This window comes from Ochotona princeps, chromosome 7, assembly GCF_030435755.1.
Source record: "Ochotona princeps isolate mOchPri1 chromosome 7, mOchPri1.hap1, whole genome shotgun sequence".
NCBI lineage: Eukaryota > Metazoa > Chordata > Mammalia > Lagomorpha > Ochotonidae > Ochotona > Ochotona princeps.
The window spans coordinates 59,064,097-59,088,155 of NC_080838.1; the positions used below are offsets into that span (position 1 = coordinate 59,064,097).

The window sequence follows — 24,059 nt, forward strand, 5'->3', positions numbered from 1 at the left end:
TACATACACACACACAGGACAAGAAGGCAGGACCAGGGTGTACACACATACACACACACACACACACATACACACAGGACAAGAAGGCAGGACCAGGGTGTACACACACACACATACACACACACAGGACAAGAAGGCAGGACCAGGGTGTACACACACGCACATACACACACATACATACATACACACACACAGGACAACAAGGCAGGACCAGGGTGTACACACACACACATACAGGACAACAAGGCAGGACCAGGGTGTACACACACACACACACACACACACACAGGACAAGAAGGCAGGACCAGGGTGTACACACACGCACATGCACATACACACACACACACAGGACAAAAAGGCAGGACCAGGGTGTACACACACACAGGACAAGAAGGCAGGACCAGGGTGTACACACACACATACACACACACAGGACAAGAAGGCAGGACCAGGGTGTACACACACGCACATACACACACACAGGACAAGAAGGCAGGACCAGGGTGTACACACACGCACATACACACATGACAAGAAGGCAGGAGAGCAGGGTTCTCAATCGTGCAGCTCATCTGCCAGGGATCACTCACTCACTCACCTACTCTCTCACACACAAACTAGGTTATACAGTGGCAAACAGGACTGTGACAAAACCATCTTGTTGAGCTTCTTCTGATGCCAATAATCAATAATCCCTTTATAGTACAATAAGTGTCACTTTGTTGGAAAGCCAGGGCACACTGCATTAAGTACAGGAAAAAGATTAATTCTTAGATTTAAAAGAAAACTTTGCTATGCCTAGTCAGGTAAAGCATTAATTAGTTGTTTAGAAGAGCCTTTTAGAAATGGAGCTATTATTCCAATTAGCACACACTTATCCTTTACCCTCATCAGCAATGTCTGTGAGTAGCTGTAATTCCTACGAGATTTACTCTCATATTCCCATTGCTTTTGTCATCCAATCTATTTCAGGAGTCAAATAAACCTGAGTTCTAATCATATACCTGGCGTCTGCTCACAGAATCACTTTCTGGGGCAGGGGAGGAATAAAAGCTTTGAAGCAAATACATGAAATGAGATTTTAACCAAAAGTCCAGGATTTAGTAAGTTTTCAATAAATATGCGAAGATCTGGCATTTTATTTCATAGCCAGCTTTTGCCTTTTTGAAACTGCTTAGTTTTTCCTTTTCTTCGTCTGCTGCTCTCCAAAGCAGTCATTCGTGAAATACAGACTCCAGTGACAGGAGGTAAACATGCACCACTATTTCTTTTTTTTTTTATTACAAGAGTGTTTTATTTATTTATTTATTATTAATTACATTGCATTATGTGACACAGTTTTATGGGTACTGGGATTCCACCCACCCACCCTAAATCCTCCCCCCATGGTGGATTCCTCCACCTTGCTGCATTACCACAGTTCAAGTTCAGTTGAGATTCTTTCATTGCAAGCATATACCAAGCATAGACCAAGCATAGAGTCCAGCATCTTATTGTATCATAGCCAATGAGGTGCACCATTATTTCTATCCAGCTCTGACTCAGCGACAGCACATCTGCTGTCCTCTCCAACTTCCTCCTGTTCTCAAGGTGGTGGCAGTGACAGCAGTGTAATGTCAACCATGTGGTAAGTAGAGTCACAGCTGTTATGCATTTGCACTTAATCCTCATAACACACCTTCAGCACTAATTTCATTGTACAGGTGAGAGACCTGTACCTTAGGTTCCACAACTGCAAGGGCTTGGATTCAAATGCACTGTTGCTTATTTTTTACTTCGATAAAAAGACAGACTCATAAAACTTACAGTCTTAACTGTTTTTAAGGGTACAGCATTGTTAGCTACATGTATACTGCTATGCAGCAGATCTCTACTGTAGAGTGTTTTCATCTTGCTTAAGTGACACTGGACACCCAGTGAACATCTCCTGTTTCCTGCCTCCTGGTACTGCCTCCCAACAAGCACTACCCTTTGTGTCATAACTGCTTCGTCATTTCACATGTCTCATGTAAGTGAAAACATACAGGATTTGTCTTCAAGTCCCATGTGGACAGAATGTATTCTAAATATCTTCAGATTGCTAATTTCACACATTTTCTTCCAAGAAAGGACTTCACATATGATGGCTGTACCCCGAGGCTAGCTCACAGAGGTTTATTAAGCCTCTGTTGACCTGCCATGCCAACAAGACAATACCAAAGACAGTTGGAAAGCAACACTTTGCAGGGAAGGGGCAGATTAGGAGCAGCAGCCACCAAGATAAACCTTTATATATATAAAAAAGTTAAATGTGTACAGGCTAGGAATCTCCTGTATTTGAGTATAAAGAGCAACAAAACAAAATTTCTTGACATTATAAGAAACATGCAAATCTTAAAATGATTCTCAAAAACATTTTCTGGCTTACTTGATGTCAGAGCTGCTATTTTAAAATGTTTATGAATTTTCACTTTGAAATTCTGAAACATCGAGTAGGGAGAATACTTAAGGAGTGCATCCCCTTCACTTTACATAGAGTTGCTTACACAGTCAAGTAAACATTTCCATACCTGTACAAAAACTTTCTGGAGCAGTCCCCGGCGTTCTGCTAGAGGTAGCTCATTCTGGGCACCTCCAACTGCCTCAGGCACATGTGGAAGGTCAAAAAACAGATACAAACATTTAACCAGGGTGGAAGGCACGGACATCGTTGTCATGCAGTCCACAGTTTTCTGGAAAACAAACCAATAAGTAAGTGAATAGACAGACATGCATAACTATTACAGTTACAGATCTACAAATTACAATCATTAAGTCACAAAATTCATGACAAGATAACTTGTTGTACATTTGTAAGAATTTTTAAAAAATGACTCTACACTAACAATGCTCAATTCCCCATAGGAATGATTTGCTTTGATTAAATATCATAACTGGCTTGTTTGTTAGGTCATAAGTTATTCATTAAATCTGGTATTTGTTTATTGATAAGCAGCATATTTTAAAGAGCAAATGCATTTCTGCATGAATTCAGGAAAACTATTTTATTTTCCTTAGTCTTTTCTCTCATCAAAGGCATTGAATGGCACACTCTTCCTGGGGCTAATATGAGGGGAATCTAAGGTAATAAATGCTAAGACATATTAAGTAATTACATATTAGTAAGTGCTGCACCATTATTTTTATCTTTATTTCTTACAGATTTGGGGGGCTGAAAGGACACTTGAGATAAGCCATCAGTGCCACAAATCTATCTCCACAGCGTTTAAAAGAATTACTAGAGGAACAAATTCTAGATGTTCATAGAGTGAACATTTTACACTGCTAAGAAGTACAATATTTTAATTATCAAAACTTTGCATAATGGAATAAAAATTACAGCTGCACTGGACATCAATAATTGGTATCTTTTAATGATTAGTATACTTACTTTCCCATCAAACATTTATTGAGTGTCTAAAGTTATGTGGGCAGGGAATTGGGGAATGAGCATGCAAAGAAAAAAACAGACTTCTGTTTATACGGCCACATTCTAGCAGCTTTAACGAATCCGTCCAGTAACTATCACTCAACCTTTGAAGTCTCAAAGGTAATGCATATGATTTCCACAAAATGGAATGATCAGTACAGCCAGGAACGGAATAGAAAAGTGTGGAGGAAAAAAATATCACCTGGAAGATTCAAAGGAGGTTAGGTCATAGGCACAGGGATCAATATATTCTAGGAACCAGAGAGGACAAAAGTTTAAATACTGAAAATTATAATAATGGTTAATCTTAACTAATGTTTACCGTGTTACAGGCCTAAGACTCAACATTTTATATACATGATCTCATTTACTCTGCAAGTCAACTTTATGAAGCACACACCAGTTATCATGTGGTCATTGTTTTATAACTGAAGCAGGACACTTAGAAACCTTGCTTTGGATCAGAGGACTGGTTAAGGGGCCCACAAAGACTGAATACTCTATGACCTACAGAAATGATTCCACCTTCTAGCTTAAATTTTTTCTGGTTATAGAGACACAGTGAAGTGTCACAAACAAAGTGACAGAATTAGATTTCAGAAAATTGGCTGGTGGTATCATAAGTTAAATATAGACAGTCACAAGGCAATGGTGAATATGAAAATAAAACAAATAAAAAAATAGGAGAGATGAGGCTTGAACTAACACAGCAGCAGGAGAGAGAGAAAACATCACAAACAATTCCTTGCAAGATCTGGGAGCTTGGGGTCAGTGCTGTGGCACAGTGTGCAAAGCTATAGCTTTCAGCACCAGCATCCTCTGTGGGTACCAGCTATTGTAGGTATTTGGGGGAGTGAAAGAAAGATCTCTGTGTCTCTTGCTCCCTCTCTGTAACTCTGCCTTTCAAAAAATTTTTTTAAATAATATTTAAAAAAACAGGCTGTTTTCTCTATGTCTGATATTTCTTGCCTCAAACCCTCCTAGTAACATCATTCATGGGCCATACAAAATGAACAATTTAAGAACTTAGGCCTGCCACAGATTTATTGCTTCAAGTCCCACCTGCCATTGCTTAGCAGGGACAGACCAAATGATTTCAAGGACCTTATATAGCCCATGAGCAGAACAACCCCCACCTGTGCATCTAAACCCTCTGCTCCATCAAACTATGGTTTATGGTTTCTTGATATTCCATGTTGCCAAACATCTAAGACTTAGTATACAAGTGCAGCATCTCAAACTTCCCTAAGTCTTCCTTCCGACCCTCACTTTCAAAATGCTAAATTCTCAACAATTCTCATGGCACTACATATTACCCACCATTGTATTTTATAAAGGTACCTTTCTTTGCATCTTGTCTGTATCCTAAATATTGAGTCCAGACTGTTTTAGTTAGTACTGTATCTGGCTATGGCCAGCAGAAAATATACCCAAATAAAAAGGCAGTTCAAAACATAATACTGAATTTACTTTTTAAACTAAATCTATCTTCATCGCAGTTGGTTATTACCAACTTTCTCTTCCCACTAAGTGGTAGAATTTTTCATCTTCATCTTATCACTGATGAAGTATAACTTGGTATCAGAACAGGTATTTGGCAACATCTGTAATTTTTTAAGTTATTAGCTTTTTCGTGATTCTTTTAGGTCTGTCTTTCTATTTATGCTGTGTAAGTTTATAAACATTTAGGAAATCTATACTAATCCTTAGCCATAATGACAGGACATAGATTGCTATCAATAATGAAGAAAAGATAAAGTATGTATAAAGTACATGAGCAAGACAAAACTACAACAATGACAAGTTATTAACATTAGACTAAATATATACATGTTAATTATTAACAGTAAACATTCAAGTATTAAAATAGCATACAAAGACGCACTACTCTAACAGGAATTTTGGTACAGTAACGTACAAGCATTTATTGCTATCAAAAATAGCCAACAGAACTGGAATTCCAATCACGTAGGATAGTCACAGACAAGTGAAAATCATGGTATACTTCAAGATTATTTCAAAGTCATTCAGGTTAAACAATCACCCCCATTTACTTTAGAATTAGGAGATTCTTGGGATATAAAATCGATGTTAAATCTTAGAAAGTTCCAAGAAAATCAAGACAAGTTGGTTACTCTGATTGCTTGAGTTAAAAAAAAAAAAAATCACAGCAAACTAGCCAACAACAACAACAAAAAAAAGCAAAAAAGGCTATTCCCTGCCCAAAAGCAATCCAAGTGCTAATCACTTTGGGTTAATGGCCAGTTTCTGCATATGGTTACTAAGAAATATGCATTTTTTATGGCCTGATCAGCCACAGTCACCTCTGTCATTACTAAATGATGTGAGGTATATGCAAGTCTATTGCAGTCCCCAAAACAGACACTCCTAAGACTGGTATGGGCTTTGGAAAACATTCCACACTGAATCTCAGAGAGCTCAAAAACCTCCTTCAACCCACAAATATTCAGGTTTTCAAATGGCTGATTAATGGGTACATGCAAAATGCATCACAACAGATAGGAGGAAAGAAAAAGAAATCTTCACAATGATTCAAGCAAGAAGAGAACATACACTATCTTGAAAAGTCAATGTTTATTTGTTTTTTGGAAGTAGAAAAACTTAAAATAGTTCACATGTCATTTGTTCCTTATTAGTTGGGTGGCCTTAGACAAACTGCAATTTTTTTCTAAGCCAGAGTTTCCATGCCATGGGTTACAGAAAGACTGAGCTGGGCCTGTCAGACGCACAGTTCCTGGGCTACTTGGCACCAGCCATGACTAATCTGTTTGCTCAGTATACTGTACCTCTGTTCTCACATTCAATCTTTGTTATGGCATGATAATGATGGAAAACAGTGCTTTAAGCCATGCATTTCTTCATGAATAAAGTGTGTAAGATTTCAAGCTCCTCAGAGATGTTGCAAGAAGCATGAAACAGTGTTTAAGAAGTGTTAGGACACAGGTCATTACTAAAATGTCTTATGTGGATAGGATAATACATTAAGTAACTAAAGTCCAACAGCGTGGCAAAAGAGGTTGAATAATCAAACACGGTCACTAAGAACTCACCTGACCAGAGGATGCTAACAAATTAATTGTTGTCAAGAGCATCCAGCCTCTACTGGCTTCTTCGCTCTGATTGATCTCCAGGAACTGGACTATGGCCCGACTTGCAGCCTCTGTAAAACCAGAAGGAAAGCAATTAGGGGGAAGAGAAAAATCACCTAGCAAGATGGTTGCCCTTAAAACATACAAGTGAAGTGACAATTTGGCAAATATAGATCTTATGCTTTGGTTTGAATGTGGTTTGCCCTCAAAGGGCTCACGCGTTAGAAGGCTGTTTCTCAGGTTTGCAAAATTGTGAGTTAGGGGCTTAGTGTCAGGTAATAAGGCCATTGGAACCAATGACTTTGGGAGGAACCAATGTAGTTCATATATTGGTTCTCATGTGAGTTGGCTATTACTAAAGGGTAGGAAGGGCCCTTTCCCACACTTGGGCTTACTGAATCACCAAATGATCTCATCCTCTGGCATGCATTTCCACCACTGTGATGCCATCTGCCATCAGTCCCTTTTCTAGAGCACAGCAAAAGGCCAGCTGTATGCCCTTGAACTTCTAAAACCATAAGCTAAACAAAGCTTTTTTCTTTATACATTTCTCAGTGGCAGGTATTTTGTTATAGCAATGGAAAACTAGAGTGACACAATTCATACCAACATTATTATGTACTGAGTGGAAAAACATTTTAAATGGCAATAGTTTATTAGTACACATAAGCCCTTATATCATTAATAAAGGTCGACATGTAAATGTTAATCTATCCATTTATCATGAAACAATCCAAAACCATCATGGAAGCAGTAAAATATGAGCTGAATATGCAGGGAAAACAAGTATATGTTTGTCCAGGAAGTGGATAAGAGAAAAGACACATACAGACTGGGATACAGTGGTAAATTCAAAATGTTTCCACAGTTATGAGTCCATCATATATACATCAAGGCAAAAAGCACTATAACAATGGTTTGATACTTCAAACCACTGATATTGCAAAGTAGAGGTATACAATATCAGTAATAATAATAATGGAAATAGTAATAAAATACAGTTGTCTAATTACAAAGATGGGTAATATTTGACTCTTTGGGCAAGTGTGAGCAAAAGTAGTTTTTAGAATGCAATAGATGATTAAAGGATTATTCTAAGCCTATTGATTTGGTAGTAATGTGTCTGGTGAATTAAACCGCCAAATGAACAGGTGGAAGGGAAATAAAAGTGAGATGCTTACTTGGTAATATACATAGGGATAACTTGAACGGTACCAGTAGGCACAGAGAAACTGAAGTATGCGTGAGTCCTTTATAGAGCTAAAGAGCTGGAAGAATCTCTGCCAACAAAGTTCGTTGGTTACAGTTTTAGAAACAAAGAAAAATGGAGAAATCCATAAACCTGCAGCTTACTCTGTCAATTTGTACAGTGATTTATGGGAGGAATTAAGTTGGCAGAAAATAAGTCAAATCGATTCACCATGAACACATGAGGTAAGACATTAATATACACTTACTACATTTCATAAAAAGGCAGACAGTGGACTAAATAGAATTTAGATTATGTTAGAAGTATGTCTTATCAGATAACTGAGCATAACACTTATGTATGATTCTGTGCTGGGCACATTTCATTTTTAAACATTTCCATTTGGAAGAACACTTTAAAAGGACAAACTTTAAAATAGCTATCTTTATTGAGTCTTAACTACACGTAAAGTACTTAAGTGCTTGCGAGTTTACTCATTTAATCCTAAAAGAACATTATGAGTTACTTTCTATTCATATACTTCCTATTCTAGTATAAATTGAGAAAAGGAGAGGACAAGCTATTGCCAACAGTTACATAGCTAGTCAGTGAACTCATATTCCAATCCAGTCTGTCTAGCCTGGAAGAAGCAAAGATAGTGATTAAAAAAAATGGTCAGGAAAGATGGAAGCCAACAGAAGCAAAGTTTAATTCTAATAATACGTCTTAACTGTTGAAATCACCATTTTTTAAAATAATTTAAAGTCTCCCATTCTTCTCTAGAAAATACAAAGCTTGAGGACAGACTTTCTGAAATCTTTGTTCACTGCTGATCCCTAGGAATCTAGCACCTTACTGGGCAATAAACTGGCACTCAAGAGATATCTGCAGAGTGGCATAGCACTTTAAGCTACACGTGCATCACTGGCAAATCATATAGGAATGCTAGTTTGAAACCGTCCTGTTCTATTTCAATTCCAGTCCCATGTTAACTGATGCACGTGGGGAGGTGGCAGAAGATAGCGCAAGTAGTTAAGCAACTGCCATCCACGTGGGAAACCACGCTAGAGTTCCTAGGTCCTGTTCCAGCTTGTCCCAGTCTTGGCTGTCATGATCATTTAGACAGTAACCAGTGATGCAACAGGTCAACCTACCGAGATAAAGGCAATGATAATAAAAAAAGACACATCCAGTTTAACCTCTTATGGGCATCAAGAAGTTGGAATTTTTACAGTTAATTAGGGGATTCTGAAAGTTCTGAAACTGACCTGAAGCTGATGAACCTGTGAGGATCTCACAAGAGAAGGGAGAAAAATATAAAAGAACATCATAGATAAACCTACTCCAAGAACAATGGTTTGAGATTACCAGTAAAAGTTGATCAGCAAAAATTTCTTGCAAACTGCAAAGAACTCAACAATTTGGCAAAAACTCAAAATTCATTCTTCCGTGATTGAATTTAACAATGCTCATATCAGAAAGACATTGTTAAGTGGTCTGCAAAAAGTTCATGGAGACTGTATAATGGAGGCAGGTATATACATTTCAAGAGTGTGGGCTTTCATGTGTAGGCTGGACAGGAGCATTAAAGGATATCTTTATTTAAGACATCTTCACTGACAAATAATCAGTTAAGAAGCCAATAATCCATTTGTTGTCAAACATGTTCCATGGGTTACTGTCCTGACTAAATAAGACAGTGCATGTGAAAATAAATTTACAACTACCAAAAGAATACAAGAGTACAACCTACATCAGTAAGTTCCCATTCAGCATCTTTACCAACTTAATAATAACGATTACCCTTTTTGAAGAGAAGGTGAAGCCAAGCTAAGTTACATCAGCAATGATATAAAATTATACTATCTGGGGTGATATTTTGATGCCATACAGATAATGAGGAGTGGAAAGGTTGTTGTTGAAGGACATGGGGAGATCTTCAACTGTATTGACAAAACAAATGTATACAAGGAAATCATTTGCATCTACCAGTTAAACGTTATGATTCAGAGTATCTCAAAAAGATCTCCCCTTTCTATTTTAAATAAGGTCAGCAGTTCATTGTGTCAACATTTAGCATTTATATGTATAACAAATACTAACATTACATATACTAGAAAGTCAGCCACACAGCTTAAACCCAGAACGGCGGGGCAGCAGGGAAGCTGGGGGAGACGAACTCATAGTCACAAAAAATACTGCAGCACATCTCCTCAACATTTAACAAATACAAACTTCAGTGATGAGTCAGGCTAAGGGTAGGAGTCAACGAAATAAATGTGTTTATGTCAATTTCTCTTCACAGTTGTCAATAATTTGATTCAAGCTTCAGCTTTCACACTTTCAATACATACAGTTAGAATGAAAAGTACATAAGTAGGGTCAGTAGAGCTTGTAATTAGATTAAATAAGAATGTAGACAAACTTAAAGCAAATGCAATTTCCCAGCATACACTGAGAAAATATAAGTAAATTCAATTAGCATTCAAAGCAATCAGAACACAAGAGTTGTTAAAAAATTCAATAGGTAACTGTTCTATGGTGGCAACTATTTAAAGCAAATGTCAGCCTCAAATGTATGCTTCAAGGTGGTGGTGTGAAAAACATCATCATCATTATTATTACTATTATTAGCATTCATCCTCATTATTAGCAATGAGGAAAAAAGCCTTAAACACTTCTGCTCCATCCAAAAAAAAAAAAAAAAAAAAAGGAATCCACAAGTTAGTCAGAAAAACATTATCAGAACTGAGAGCTCTCATGCTTCTTATTTATAATACATAACCACACCTTGGGATTACCTGAAGGTGTTGTGGCTTTGAAATCCTTGGAGGACAGCGGAGCACACTGTTTTTCTGTTTGAAAAAAAAAAGGCTGGGTTGTCGAACTGGGGATTCATTACATTCCATTAAAGCTGCCACCAAGGCATTGTGGTCAGCACCAGGCACCAACTGGGACGGCCCCACTACACTAATGGTGGCACGAGAAAGGGGGCGAACTCATTAGTAGTAAACTGAAGACCCAATTTTTACACAGGTGGAAATAACCTGCTTCACTGATGAAAATTGATCATATCTCTTTAAAATGAAGCAGAATTAGCCTGAAATAACTCAACAGACAACTCAAGAAGATGGAAAACATCTTAATATGTGTTCTAGACAAAATAGGGCCACAAAATCATTTTTGGTTTCTGAAACTATCTGTGTCACTCCACACATTTAAGAAAATCCACATGGAAGCAACAACCAAGAGACACAAAAAGATAACTTTGAAGTTGTCCTAGTGTATAAAAAAAGCACTTCATATATCCATTCTGCATCATGAGATTGTAAACATTTTCTATTGTTACTAACTTCCCTTAGATCTTAACAAGAGAATAAGCATCATTCATCCTGTAATATCTTAAGAATAATCTGATTAAAAAAAAAGACTTCAGGTGTTAATGGTGTTTACATAACAAAAAATAAGAGTCTTGCAGGAAACGGAGTTGTTGGAAAAATCCTCTTATCCTAGTGCACAATAAATATAGCCAGTTCTCAAAGCTGAATGTAAATGACACAAAAATTCTTCCAATGACAATTTCCTATAAAATAAATGCTTAAATGGGGACATAAAGTAGACAAACTTACAGAGGCAGAAAGCAGAATGCTGACTAGTAACCCATGGCTGGGGAGATGGGGAAAAGGAGGGCTGCTCTTCAACACGTGATTATGAAGTTTTGGTGGTGAAGATGGAAAAGCTCCAGAGACGGTATAGATAGTTAACAATGTGGTACCACACACTCAACATTTCCTGAAAGGGTGGGCCGCCTCCCGCTAATTCATTTTTAACCACAAGAAAACAAATATGAAAATTAGATTGAAGCACAAAAAAGATGAAGCAGGCTGCATCTAGATCAAAAAGATTCTGTCACAAACATTTTGACAGTAACATGGAACAAAAGAATCTTTCAATTTTCAAGACTAAAAATGAGAGAAAAACAGAATTCTTGTAGCCAGAAGTCTTTAACACTGACTTAAGAGATATTCCAGAATTATCCTCCTGGCGATGCAGCCTAGTGTAGGAACTATGGAAGTCAATATGGAGAGTTCTAAGACAACTGAAACCTGATCTATTGTGTGACCCTGCTATCTCACTTGTGGGAATATATCCAAAGGAAATGAAATCTGCATGTAAGAAAATAACCTGCAACCCTGTATTTATAGCAGCACCATCTCTAACAGTAAAGACATAGAAACAACCTGGATGCCCACTGAAAAGAAGAACGAATGCATAAACAAAGTGGAGTACATCTGCCCCAAGGAGTACTACTCAGTCATTAAGAAGAATGAAATGCTACCATCTGCAACAAAATGGTATCAACTAGAGACCATTATGCTCAGTGAAACCAGCCAGTTCCAAAAGGAGAAACATCTTATGTTGTCTCTGATATAAGACAACCTTCCTGCAAAATACAAGCTCAATAAGTATGTAGGTAGATATAGATATATTTAAGTGTGCATAGGATACATTTTACTAGCAGAATGTTGGATTTGTGACTGTTGCTGAAGGACTATACCATTCTAATAACATGGGGGGAAGCAGTGGGGAGGAAGAATGAGGAAGGAAAGGTAGAGGAACGGAATCCCTGTGCCTACGGAGCTGTATCAGGAAAAACATTAACTATCACACAAGAAAGAATCTTTCAATGTTCAAGACTTAAAATGAAAGAAAACCAGAATTCTCACAGCCAGAGGTCTTTAATGCTGATTGAGGAGATACTGTAGAATTATACTCCTGTCTTAAATATCAGTAAGGGCTTTTCAACATTACTTCAATTCTTAAAAAAAAAAAAAAAAGAAAGAAAGAAAGAAAAAAGGAAGAAGCAAAGGAGATGGGGATGTGAGGGGCAAAAATTAGTAAAAATTCACTATGCACTAAATATGTGACAAGCAATTTTCCTAGGTCCTAGTGACTGAAGGGCTAAGATAGTAGACAATAAATAAACTAGATCCTTTCGGATGAGGAGAAAGCTACAAAGGCCATATCCAGGTAAGCTGCAGTGAGAATAGAGGGTAGGGGATCTACCGAGATAGGGTGAACAGGGAAGATTCTCATGAGGAAATAACACAAAACCGGAACTGACTCTCATATGATCCTAGCAGATTGCAGAAGTTTAAAAAGTATACAGAATTGCACTATACATAAAAGTACAGCTTAGCAATCCTGTGGTAACAAGATGTCATCAATGGGGGAAGATGTATGAGAAGCATACAAGACTACTGTAACATCCTTACAACCTCCCATGAGCTTGGATTATTTCAACATGCAGAGTTAAAAAACACTTTAGTACTTTAATTAACGATGAGATACCATATATAAAAGTTTAGTCTACCTTTTAAAAAATTGCCATATGGGTGTAAACTCATAAAGGGAGTCATGAAAACAAATTCCTATTGTAGTAAAAGACCTTTTTACAATGTGCAGATTAAGTATTTTAAAATATAACTACAGTGGCCAGAGTGGTGGCTATAGGGTTCAGCCTCTGACTGGGACACCATATGTGTTCCAGTTCAAGTCCCAGTGGCTCCAGATCCAATCTGCAAAAGCAGAAGATGGTCCAAGGGTCCAGGTTACTGGCACACACATAGGAGACCCTGAGGAAGGTCCTGGATTTGGCCTGCCAGGCCTCTGCTGTTGTGGCCATTTGGGGGGCAAACCGCACCCTCTATATCACCATAGCTTAGGTGAAAAGGGGAGAACACAGGGACAGATAACTCATTTAATGACTTTTCATTAGATTTATTTGAAAGACTGCAAATATGATGAAAAGCATCCATTTTTTAAATTATTAATTACGTTGCATCATGTGACACAGATTCATAAGCTCTGGGATTCCCCCATCCCCTCCCCGTAATCTCCCCCCTTGGTGGATTCCTCCACCTAGTTGCAGTATTACAGTTCAAATTGTCAAGATTCTTTTGTGAAAAGCATCCATTTTAAATGATCAATTCATGTAATATTTGATTCTATGATTTGGATTTTATTTGTGTGTCCCTCAGGTCTACATGTTAAAGTTTGAATTTCCCAAAGTCAGATGCTCAAAGTACTTGGAAGGTAGAGAACTAAGTGGTTGAGAGGTGAGTACTTTAGGAAGTCATGACATTGAATTAGGTTGAGTGGAGCCCCAGCTGAGTGCACCCCTTTACAATCAATTGACAGTGGTGACATAAGACACACATTTCTTATCTGAACATGACCGTCTGTGTCACCTCAGGATTTTTAGTAAGTTACCAAACCAGATGCTCAACCAATGGGACGACTTGATCTTGGACTCTTAATCTCCAAAACTGTCAGCCAAAATTGACCTCCTTCCTTCCTTAAGTGGCTTCTGACAGGTATTTTGCTGTAACAACCAAAAACTAATATGTACAATATTATTTTTGAAGCAGGGGTTTAACTGTTGGCCTCAAAATATTTTCTTATCTATTGCTCCAAAGACTGTATAGTATCTCCACTCTCTCCTGAAACACAACTGTTATGGACCACTTTGAAACCCTAATTCAAATCATGGTGGTTTTTGAAGATGGACTCTTTGGAAGGCAATTTTTTTAGATGAGGCCTAGAGGGTGACAAAGGGATTTATGTCTTTTAAGAAAAGACAGCAGAGCTTGCTGTTCCTCTTTCTTCCACGCAAGCACAGAACAAGAAGGCAGCAACCTACAAGTCAAGGACAGCGCCCTCACAAGAAATTCAGTCTTGCTGGCACCCTTGTCTTAGAATTCAGCCTCCAAAACAGAGAAAATGAATTTCTACCCATCTGGGGAGGGGGGTTGCTACAGCAGGCCAAGCACACAGCTACTATTCATATATTCACTAAGATCGATGTGAACAGATTTTTTTGGCAAAGGTATAAATTTGTAAGAGCAAAGAAACAAAAAGCACAGCAATGAAACTTTGGATATGAATGCAGAAGTGAGATTCATGGTAAATTTAAAACAAGTACAAGGAGTGTAGAAAAACAACCAGATTACCATAAATTCCCAAGAGGCTCAGGAATTGTCAGCATGGATATCTTTGGAAGCAGAGGTAAATGTGGGACTGACTACACTGGGGAGGACTGACTGCTGGCAAGTCGGTGTAAGAGCATTCAGATCCCGCTATTACAGGAACCCCGCACTGCGGCTGTGCAGTGGAGGATACCTGGCAAGGAGTAGGCACAAAGAAATAAAGCAGAAGTTTAAACACTGAATGTTAGGGGTCCCAAAACATTTTTGTCCTTGATTTCCAAAATTCTCAGAATCAGAAACATATATTTCAAGCAGAGACTGGACAATTCTGTGGGAATCTGCCTCGCTCAGGGAAAAACACTACAAATAAGTGCCCATAGTTGCAAACTCTGCTCACAATTAAGAAAAAGCTATCCATTAGCTTTTTAATGTGCCATTCTTATATTAGGGCAGATGGCCAATGGATGAAACATATGAGGACATTTTCTAACATAAAAGAGATAAGCACAAAATAATAAAAATGTCATTTATTAAACATGAAAGATGCACATTATTTAGAGATGGAAATCTGAAACACCTTGGAGACATAAGCAAATGTTTCCTTAAAGAAACATAAACTCCCTCTCTGAGAGACACAGAGAAAACACTTAGACGTGAAAACTACAACATCACGAATGAATAAAACTTCATAGACGGGGTGGATGATAAAACTGTAGAATCTTTCAGCCAGCAGCTAAAAAACAAAGGAAAAAGAAGAGTTTAGGAAAATGAAAGGACACTCTAAAAAGAGGCAAAATCTAATGAGAAAGAGTAAACAGACGGAGGGTATCATCAAATAGTTCATGAAAGTTGTCCAATATTCAAGACACATTCCCAAACCAAAAGGCTCCAGTGAGTACCTAGCATAATGTGTATATATAAACCGGTCTGTCACATGACACAGCTGCATACAATTTTAGAATAAAAGGGACAAACATTCGACCTCGAAAGCTTCTAGAGAAAAACATAGCTCACAGAGAAAGAATCAAGCATCTAAATAACTTTAGATGGCTCACAGCACCGTAACAATCTAGAATATGATGGAGAAACAATTTTTAAAATCATGAAATAAAGTTATTTCCGACCTCGAAGCCACTACTCACTCAAAGAAGGACTGATGTGTTGCAAGCTATAAAAGTCTCCAAAATGGCCTTTCATCCTCATCGTGGGCTTTGGCAGAAGGGACCGGCCCAGCCCAGACACCCACACTGACCGTGTCCCCACTCAGGAGCCCAATGTCCAACTCAACCCAACCTGAGCCTGGTGGCTTGACTGCCCAGGAAGGAGAGCTTCCTAAGCTGCAGGGAGGATCAGGGTTATCAAACAGCTCCTCCAAGTCCTCCATACAAGGCTCAACAGTAGCTGAGAGTTTTCCCATGGAGCCAACTTCATCAAAGGGCTGGGATGAAGAGGGGAGGCTCTGCTGTCCCTGGGTGTTGGCTGGTTCTGCAGGTCTCCTCAGCACACTTGTCTGCAGAAAATCAGAGTGCTGAACCTGCATTCTCTTTCTCCAGCTGACTCCGGGTCGTGCACATTCCCCTTTCCACAATATAGCATGCTATCAGAAATGATGGTGTTCATTCTAAACTCTGATCACCTGATAGGTCAAACCAATGGTTATCACTTGCCTCAGGGAAGAAGGAAAATTTTTTTCTTGGCTAGAGCCAAGAAGAAATTTTCACATGTGGTACATAAAAAAAAAAATTAAAAATGGTAACTCTTCTGAAATCTTTTTCAGGAAAAGGCTAAAAAAAGATACTTTACCAAATGAGAAAGTTAATTTAAGAATTAAAAATAAACTTTAGAAGTCACACATGTTTTAGAAAGAGGATCCATCCTAGGTGGATATGAATGGAGACATAAAAATATCAGCCATGTAGCCAGCACAGATAAAAACCACTACAGACGACACTGAAGACCCCTCCAGTCTGAGAGGATAATAAAGACACACACTCACGATCGCCCGGGAAGCTGACAAAGAAAACAGGAGTTTGGAGTAGAGGAGGATGTTTATTTTACTAAAGTAATCAAGAAACTCGCCATCAAAGAAGCATGGCTTCATCTTAGCAGAAATTTAGACATTCAGATGAAGATTGTTCTTCCTGGATGAAAGATTATAAAGAATCAGAAGGACTGCCGTGTTTGGGCTATAAACAACTCAGTTTTGCTGAAATACAGGGAGAAAGAAAATTTAAAGATTAAAAGAAAGTATTCTAAAAAAAACTACTTATGGCAAGAAAACAGGTTTGCCTCCCACATCGTGCTAAAGAATGTCTTTCTCAGAAAAGGTGGCCCAGGCACAGCAGCCGCAGTATAGCTACTCCAAGAGGAAGCTGCCGAAAACAACTGTAGGACCAGAAAGGTGGAGCAGGAGCAAATCCATGTGCTTAAGCACTTGCTTGTGCTTCTTACTTGTTTTGAACTGTCTGCTCATTCCCATTGGCTTCTGTAGAAATACCTGTGGATTTGTTGGATGCTCTCCTTCGAATCTCTGTCACCATTAGTCGAGAGACTTGTGTTGTGAACTGCAGAAGATCAGAAAATTTTTCTGTCATTGTATTTGGTGGGGCATTTCCAAAAACCTGTAGATGAGACAAAGATTTCCAATGAAACATTGCAACTTAAAAAAAAATCTATAGATTTCAAAGTATGGAGCAACTTAAAAATCAAGTCCAAAAAATACAAGTAGGGCTGGCATTATGGCAAAGCAGGTAAAGCCTCTGCTGGCAACACCAGCATCCCAGAAGAGCACCAATGTCTGCCTCAGATGTTCCGTTTCCAGTCTGGCTCCCTGGTAATGAATGGCTGAGGAAAAGCAATGGAAGATGGCCCGACTGCTTGGGCCACTTCCATTTGCATGGGAGACTGGGACGAATTGGGATTTGAACTGGCTCAGCCCTAGCCATTCCAGCCACTTGTGGAGAAAAACACTAGGTGGGTGTACGTTCTCTCTTGCTCTCTCTCTCTCTCTCTCTCTCTAACTCTTTCAAAAAAATTATTTAAAATTTTTTTTACAAATGGCAGACATTCTTTGGAGGACAATATATTGAGAATTCAGTTCTTCAATAAGTTATTTCCAGCTGCTTTTTCAATGAGTGATGTCCACCTACCTTTCCTTGTACATAGTAATTTGTCAAATAATTAAATTAATGAAATCTTAAAGCTAAACGTTTGATCAATCTTACTAACAGCTTTGGAAAATATGACATTTCTCTGAGAAATCCTAAACTGCAAATTCAGAAAAAAAAGGTAACTTTTTTTTTTTTTTTTTTTGGTGTACAGACACACTGGGTGGTGCAAGGTAGAGACACATCACTCGGTTCCAGGGCAGAACACAGAATCCACTACACTCATTTTTATTATCTCAGAATTTCTAAATTCGAACTGTGACAATTTCCAAAATAAGAACACTTTTAAAAAGACTAGAATAAAGGAAGTGAATGAGGAAGTTCATGACATAAACTTGCTTCACAAATATTTAACACAGTTGACATTTAGAATAAACAGGTTTTAGAGACACCAGGACGTCCTCAGCAAAGAAAAGAAAAAATGAAACACGGGTAGACTTCACAGAGAAGGTATTTTAGATACTACGTGAACTAGATATATGTTGAAAGAGCATTTGTAAAATATTCTTTAATGAAAGGATATTCACTGTCGTGTAGAGCAAATACCTTTTTTATTACACAGTTGCTTACACTCTCACTCCCTGTTCAAATGTGGCTACTTAGGGAGAGGCAGGACCTACTCATCGAAGCACTGTCTTTTGGCTTTTGTAGGGATGCGCCCTTACTTGGTTGTTCATTCATTTACCACTCACAGCTAAATTCCAGAGAATATTCAGGGAGCATTGAAGGAGAGCATGAGGACACTGGCTAAAACAAAACGAACAGATAAAAATGCAAAGCTAAGGAGATGAACTGCACAGAGGATTAAAACTATAAAATCACAAAGCTCTCTAGGGACTGGCATGGTGAGTTGAGCCACCCATCTCTGTGTGGGTTCAAGTGTGCTCTACAGCTGCCTGCTAACATGCATAGAAAGTCAGTAGAACATGGCCCACGTGGCTGGGCCTGTGCCATCCAAGAAGGAAGAACCAGGTAAAGTTCCAGGTTCCGGGCTTCAAGCTGGCCAAGTTCAATGGTTGCGGCCATTTGGGGAAAGAACTAGTGAATGGAAGGTCTCTCTCTGTCTCTTTTTGTCACTTTGTCTTTCAAATAAATAGATACATTTTCTATACTTGTTTATTTTCCATAAATACAATTCCCATATTTTGCTCACAATATTTGGCTCCAATTTACAGAAGACAGAAAACCTAATTAGTCACTCCATTCTCAATATCCTTGCAATAAGTTATCATATATATATAAAAATAAGGTGTCTTCATTCTATAACATAAAAGCTCTTTCAAAAATTTCATTAAGAGGATTTAGCAAATAACATATTTCTAAGAGAAAACAGGTCTCTTACATTCTTAATAATAACCTTCTCAAATCAAATTGAAAATACTAAACAATAAATCAATATCTAGTATGTTAAGTAACTTGCCAAGGAGGTAATTTTTAATGATCCTGAAGAATAAATAAACTGTATTATTCATGAACAACTAAAATGAATATTTTTCTGTAGAAATTTTGATGTTGTATCCTGACAGTTAACGTGTAAGACCCAAATTACCCATTCTTAAATATTTATTTATCTGAAAGGCAGAATGAGGGTGCCCATGAGAGATTCTCAATCCATTGCTTGCCACCTCAGATGATCACAAAAGCCAGTTCTGGGTCCAGGGAAACCAGGGCCAGAACTCCATCCTTTAGTCCATCACCTGGGTGGCAGGGCCCAAGTACTTGGGTCATCTGGAGCTGCATTTGCAGTGTGCACGTCAGAAGCAGACCAGCTGGACTTCAATAAGCGCTTCAGTATGGGCTGCCAACATCTCAAGCAGTGGCTTAACATTCTGCACCTCAATGGCAACCCCTACAACCTGCATTCTGTAAGAAAAAATGCAGGAAGATAATCACTGGGGAGACTAATAATGCTATTTTACCTCTACTTAGAGAAAAACATGCATATTTTTAGGAAAGTATTTATAAATATTCTTATTAGTATATATTGATGAATATTTTCCTGAGAACTTTTTTTCTTTTCCTTTCTGTCTTTTGTATGTTTGAATTTGAGATTCAGAGAAACGAAGAGAGAGAAAGTGTACTTGTGTTCTCACCAGCTAGTTCATTCCCCAGATGCCTGCGTTCGCTGGAACCGAGCCAGGCTGGAGCTGGAGCCAGGAACACAAGGCAGGGGTGCTCGCGGGCTTGTCAGTTCTTAAGATGCATTTCATTCCTCAGAGTTATTAAGATAATTTTATAAAAATAAATGGCTTATTTCTTGAATGGTAGAAGGATATAGTTACTCAAGTACTCTGCAATGCTGGGTAAATAATACTCTGCAGAAAATGCCCACAGGGGTCAGAGCTGGACCAGGATGAAGCCAGCAAACGCAACTTTCTTTTCACTTAAATCATGATACTTACTGCCTTACTTTTGCAAAGAAATATCTTTTCAAAAGATAGTTAGGATTTTCTTGAATTGGCCAAATAAAAGTCAATACTATAGAACAAGAAGTATGCCCATTTGCTAGTTCGGAATGAACACACATTGCTTTAACATAAATGTTAATCTTGTGAACCAATACTACTGATTAATCCATTCATCCATTCACTCACAAATACCTACAAATATTTCCTGATCTCTTATTAAATATGAGGCAATGTTCCAAATAAAACAAATACAATTGTACTCACAGAGCATTCATTTCACTCTGGAAGACAAATGTTGGATGAATGCACTTAAAAACTAAAGTTATGCTGATGTGTAATAGAGGAAGTAAAATAAGTAATGAAAACAGAAGGTCTGGGGTTTGGAAAGAAGGCTGTCAGAAAATCCCTCCAAGGATATTAATGCCAATGGGTGAATACTGAATGAAGAGAAAAAGTGACAATTCCAAAAAATAAGGGAAGTTGGTTCCATGCAGTGAGAACTGAGTTATGCAAAGATTTCTAACTAGGAATGGCATTGCACTGTCTGAGGAATTAAAAAGTGGCTGGTGAAAGCTCCTTGCTAAGGCACCTGGTAAAGCAGCCAAAGATGACTAGGAAAGCTGGCCCAAGGGCTTGGGCCTCTGCCATCCACAGAGGACCCAGATGGAGCTCCTGGCTTCAGCACGGCCTGGTCCTGACCCTTGTGGGAATTTGGGGACTCTGAAGAGTGAACCAGGAGATGGAAGATATGTCTTTCTGTGTCTTTCCCTTTCCCTATGACTGGTCTTTCAAATAAATATATATACATTTTTTTTTTTTGCAAAGTTGGTAGGCTAGTACTGCTTAGTGGTTAAGATGACACTTGGAGTAGCCTGCATTGTGGCATAGTTGGGTTAAGCTGCCAACTGCAATCTTGCAATGCTGGTATCCCAGCAGGAGCGCAGGTTCAGTTCCAGCTGCTCCACTTCCAACACCATTCCCTGCTAATGGCCTGGGAAAAGCAGCACTGATTGGTCCAACTGCTTGAGGCCCTGGTAGCTCTGTGGTAGAACTGGTTGAAGCTCCTGGCTCCTGGCTTTGGCATAGCTCACCCTGGCTGTTGCAGCCAGCTGAGGAGTGAACCAGCAGAAAGAAGGTGGCTCTGTAACTTTCAAATAAATAAAACTTAAAAAAAATGTGACTTGCACATCCACAGCACATGAAGTGCTGAGTTACCTGGGCTGGGATGCTGGTTCATCTCTTGTTTATGTTTTGCTTTGTTTTTAAACGTTTCTTTATTTGTCTGAAAGTTAGAGAGAAGAAGACACACGCAGAAACCTGCATCTGCTGGTTCAGTTTCTAAAAGGCCTCAATGGACAAAAGCCAGGAGTTTCATCGGGGTCTCCAACTTGAATGACAAGGAACCAAGGGCTTAGGCCATCTTGTGCTGCTTTTCCCAGACCATTAGCACACAGCCAGATCAGAAGTGGAGCAGCCAGGACATAAAGCAGCATCCACAGAAGCTGCCAGCTTCCCAGGAGGCAGCTTTCCCTGCCCCAGGCTCAACTCTGGAGTCCAGCTTCCTTTCTGCTACCGCATTCCCTGGGAGGCAGCAGCTGATGGTTCACGTAACCATTCCTCTCCTGTAATCTTCGGAGGGAACCTGGATTGAGTTCCCAGCTCTCAGTTCCCGCTCCCTTGTAGACTGTGGGCAATTGGGAAAATGCACCAGAGAATGCAAGATCACTTGCATTCTCTATCTCCCTGCTTTCCAAATAAATAAATTCCTTAAAAATTAAAAACACTGAAAAAAAAGCTAGCAATGCTAGAATATTTTATGAAAGAGGAAAAATAATACAATATATGGGTGGAGAGAACAGAAACCAAAATATGAGTCTGATTTTAAAAAAATTATTGTCATCTTTCGACCACATATGAGCTTTTGTTTAAAAAATTATTTAGCTCTATCGAAAGGCAGATTTAACCAAGAAAGAGAGAGGGAGAGAGGGTGAGAGGGTGAGTGAGTGAGAGAGAGATCCTCCATCCACTGGCTCACTCCTCAAATGGCAGCAATGGCTGGAGCTGAGCCAATCCAAAGCCAGGAGCTTCCTCCAGATCTCCCATGTGGGTGTGGAGGCCAGGAACCTGAGCCATCATCTCCTGTTGCCCTCCCAGGATAAGGCAGGGAGTTGGATCCTAAGTGGAGCAGCCAGGACATGAACCGGCACCTATTTGGGATGCAGGGCCGCAGGCGGAAAGGATTAGCCCAAAAAGTCACTGAAGTGACAATAGTCTGATATTTTTGTAAATATTGAATATATAAAGAAGCAAGGAAAAAGTGACTATTTTGTAATTAACCTTAATATTTAAAACTATGAGGTATATGTTTAACATTGCCCCCAAACGGTGGTTATTTCTTAAAAATATGCAGTGATTTTATCATGTACATAAGTGCACAGGAGATGGAGCCAAGAGGCTTGGAAAGCAATGCGCCATTCTCAGAGCCTACTGAGAAATTTTTTTGGTTCTTAGTCTCTTCATCAACTAAGGGACAGAGCTGAGCAACAGAAGTGGTAAAGCATTCAAATCAAAAGGGATGATTCTCCAACAGATTTATGATTTTTATAACTCAAGATGAAAAATACACTCAAGGCCAAAAACATCTTCTAGCAAGTTCAGTAGAAACAGCAGAAATTACAACAGAATATTGACTATGTACCTAGCATTCTTTTTTTTTTTTTTTTTTTTTTTTTTTATTAATTTCATTGCATTATGTGACACACATTTTTTTTTTTTGCACTGGAATTCCCCCCGCCCCTCCCCAAACCCTCCCCCTCCCACAGTGGATTGCTCCACCCCGCTGTATTTCCATAGTTCAAACTCAGTTGAGATTCTTTCATTGGAGGTTTTGACCAATCGTAAAGTCCAGCATCTAATTGTCCTGGCAAATTCAACGGCTTCCTGGTGAGACCATCTCTGGTCCAAAGGCAGAACCAGCAGAGTATCATCCCAATCAAGTAAAAAACTCAACCCAATATTTACAACCATTTACAGCATTATGGCATTAATTGACATGGTATTGATTAACCAATATGTTACTAGGAAAATGCATGTTCTCGACCACAACCTGTGACTTCCCCATAGACATTTCAACTTTGGTTTACATTCAACCATGGTCTATATACCTTAAAATGGCTATAGATTGCTATTCAGCTGTAGACAGACAGAGAACAGATGGGAAGGCTTGGAAGCAGACATGAAGTGGCCAGCCGGGATGCACTTGTGACTCACTGGGTGGGACACAAAGATCAGATACTCCTCTCTGGGGTGTTGAGGATTTCTCTGCACACCCCTCCCAAAAATATTCACCTGAACTGTTGACATTTGTCCTGTTAAAGTTATAGAGTTGGACTACCCGAAAAACAGCCAGGTTCAGCAAAATCACGCTTCAATGCTATAAAATGCTAAATACTAACATTGAAAAAGACAAGAGACAGCTGTACCTAGCATTCTTAAAATGCTTGATATGTCATCTAAAGTTTATAAAATCCTAGAAAAATAAGTGCCTTTCTTATTCTGTTTTTATCAATAAAGGAATTACAGGGGACTGGAGCTCATTTAAATCAGCAGATGGTAAAATAAGGACTTAAAATTAATTCTGTGATTCCAACCTGAGTTCTTAGTCATTAGTCATTGTTTTCTCAATTATACTCAGCATGACTCCTATCACTGTAACTTTGCAGTGTTCATCTTACAGGAAAACAGCATG

The 24,059-nt window shown here is 38.8% G+C and overlaps 1 protein-coding gene across 6 annotated transcripts in view; it reads right to left on the minus strand.

Annotated features, from left to right (window-relative positions):
* WDFY3 (WD repeat and FYVE domain containing 3) overlaps positions 1 to 24,059 on the minus strand; it is a 210,556-nt gene that overhangs the window by 144,248 nt on the left and 42,249 nt on the right. For 4 of the 6 annotated variants that reach the window (XM_058667080.1, XM_058667077.1, XM_058667079.1 and 1 more), the window contains exons 3-6: positions 17,234 to 17,357; positions 10,549 to 10,602; positions 6,520 to 6,629; positions 2,550 to 2,711 (exon numbers count right to left, since the gene is read on the minus strand). In XM_058667080.1, coding sequence (XP_058523063.1) covers positions 2,550 to 2,711; positions 6,520 to 6,629; positions 10,549 to 10,602; positions 17,234 to 17,357 — 450 coding nt within the window. The remainder of the gene's footprint in view (positions 1 to 2,549; positions 2,712 to 6,519; positions 6,630 to 10,548; positions 10,603 to 17,233; positions 17,358 to 24,059) is intronic. The other 2 variants (XM_058667081.1, XM_058667078.1) reach the window with 1 other exon arrangement.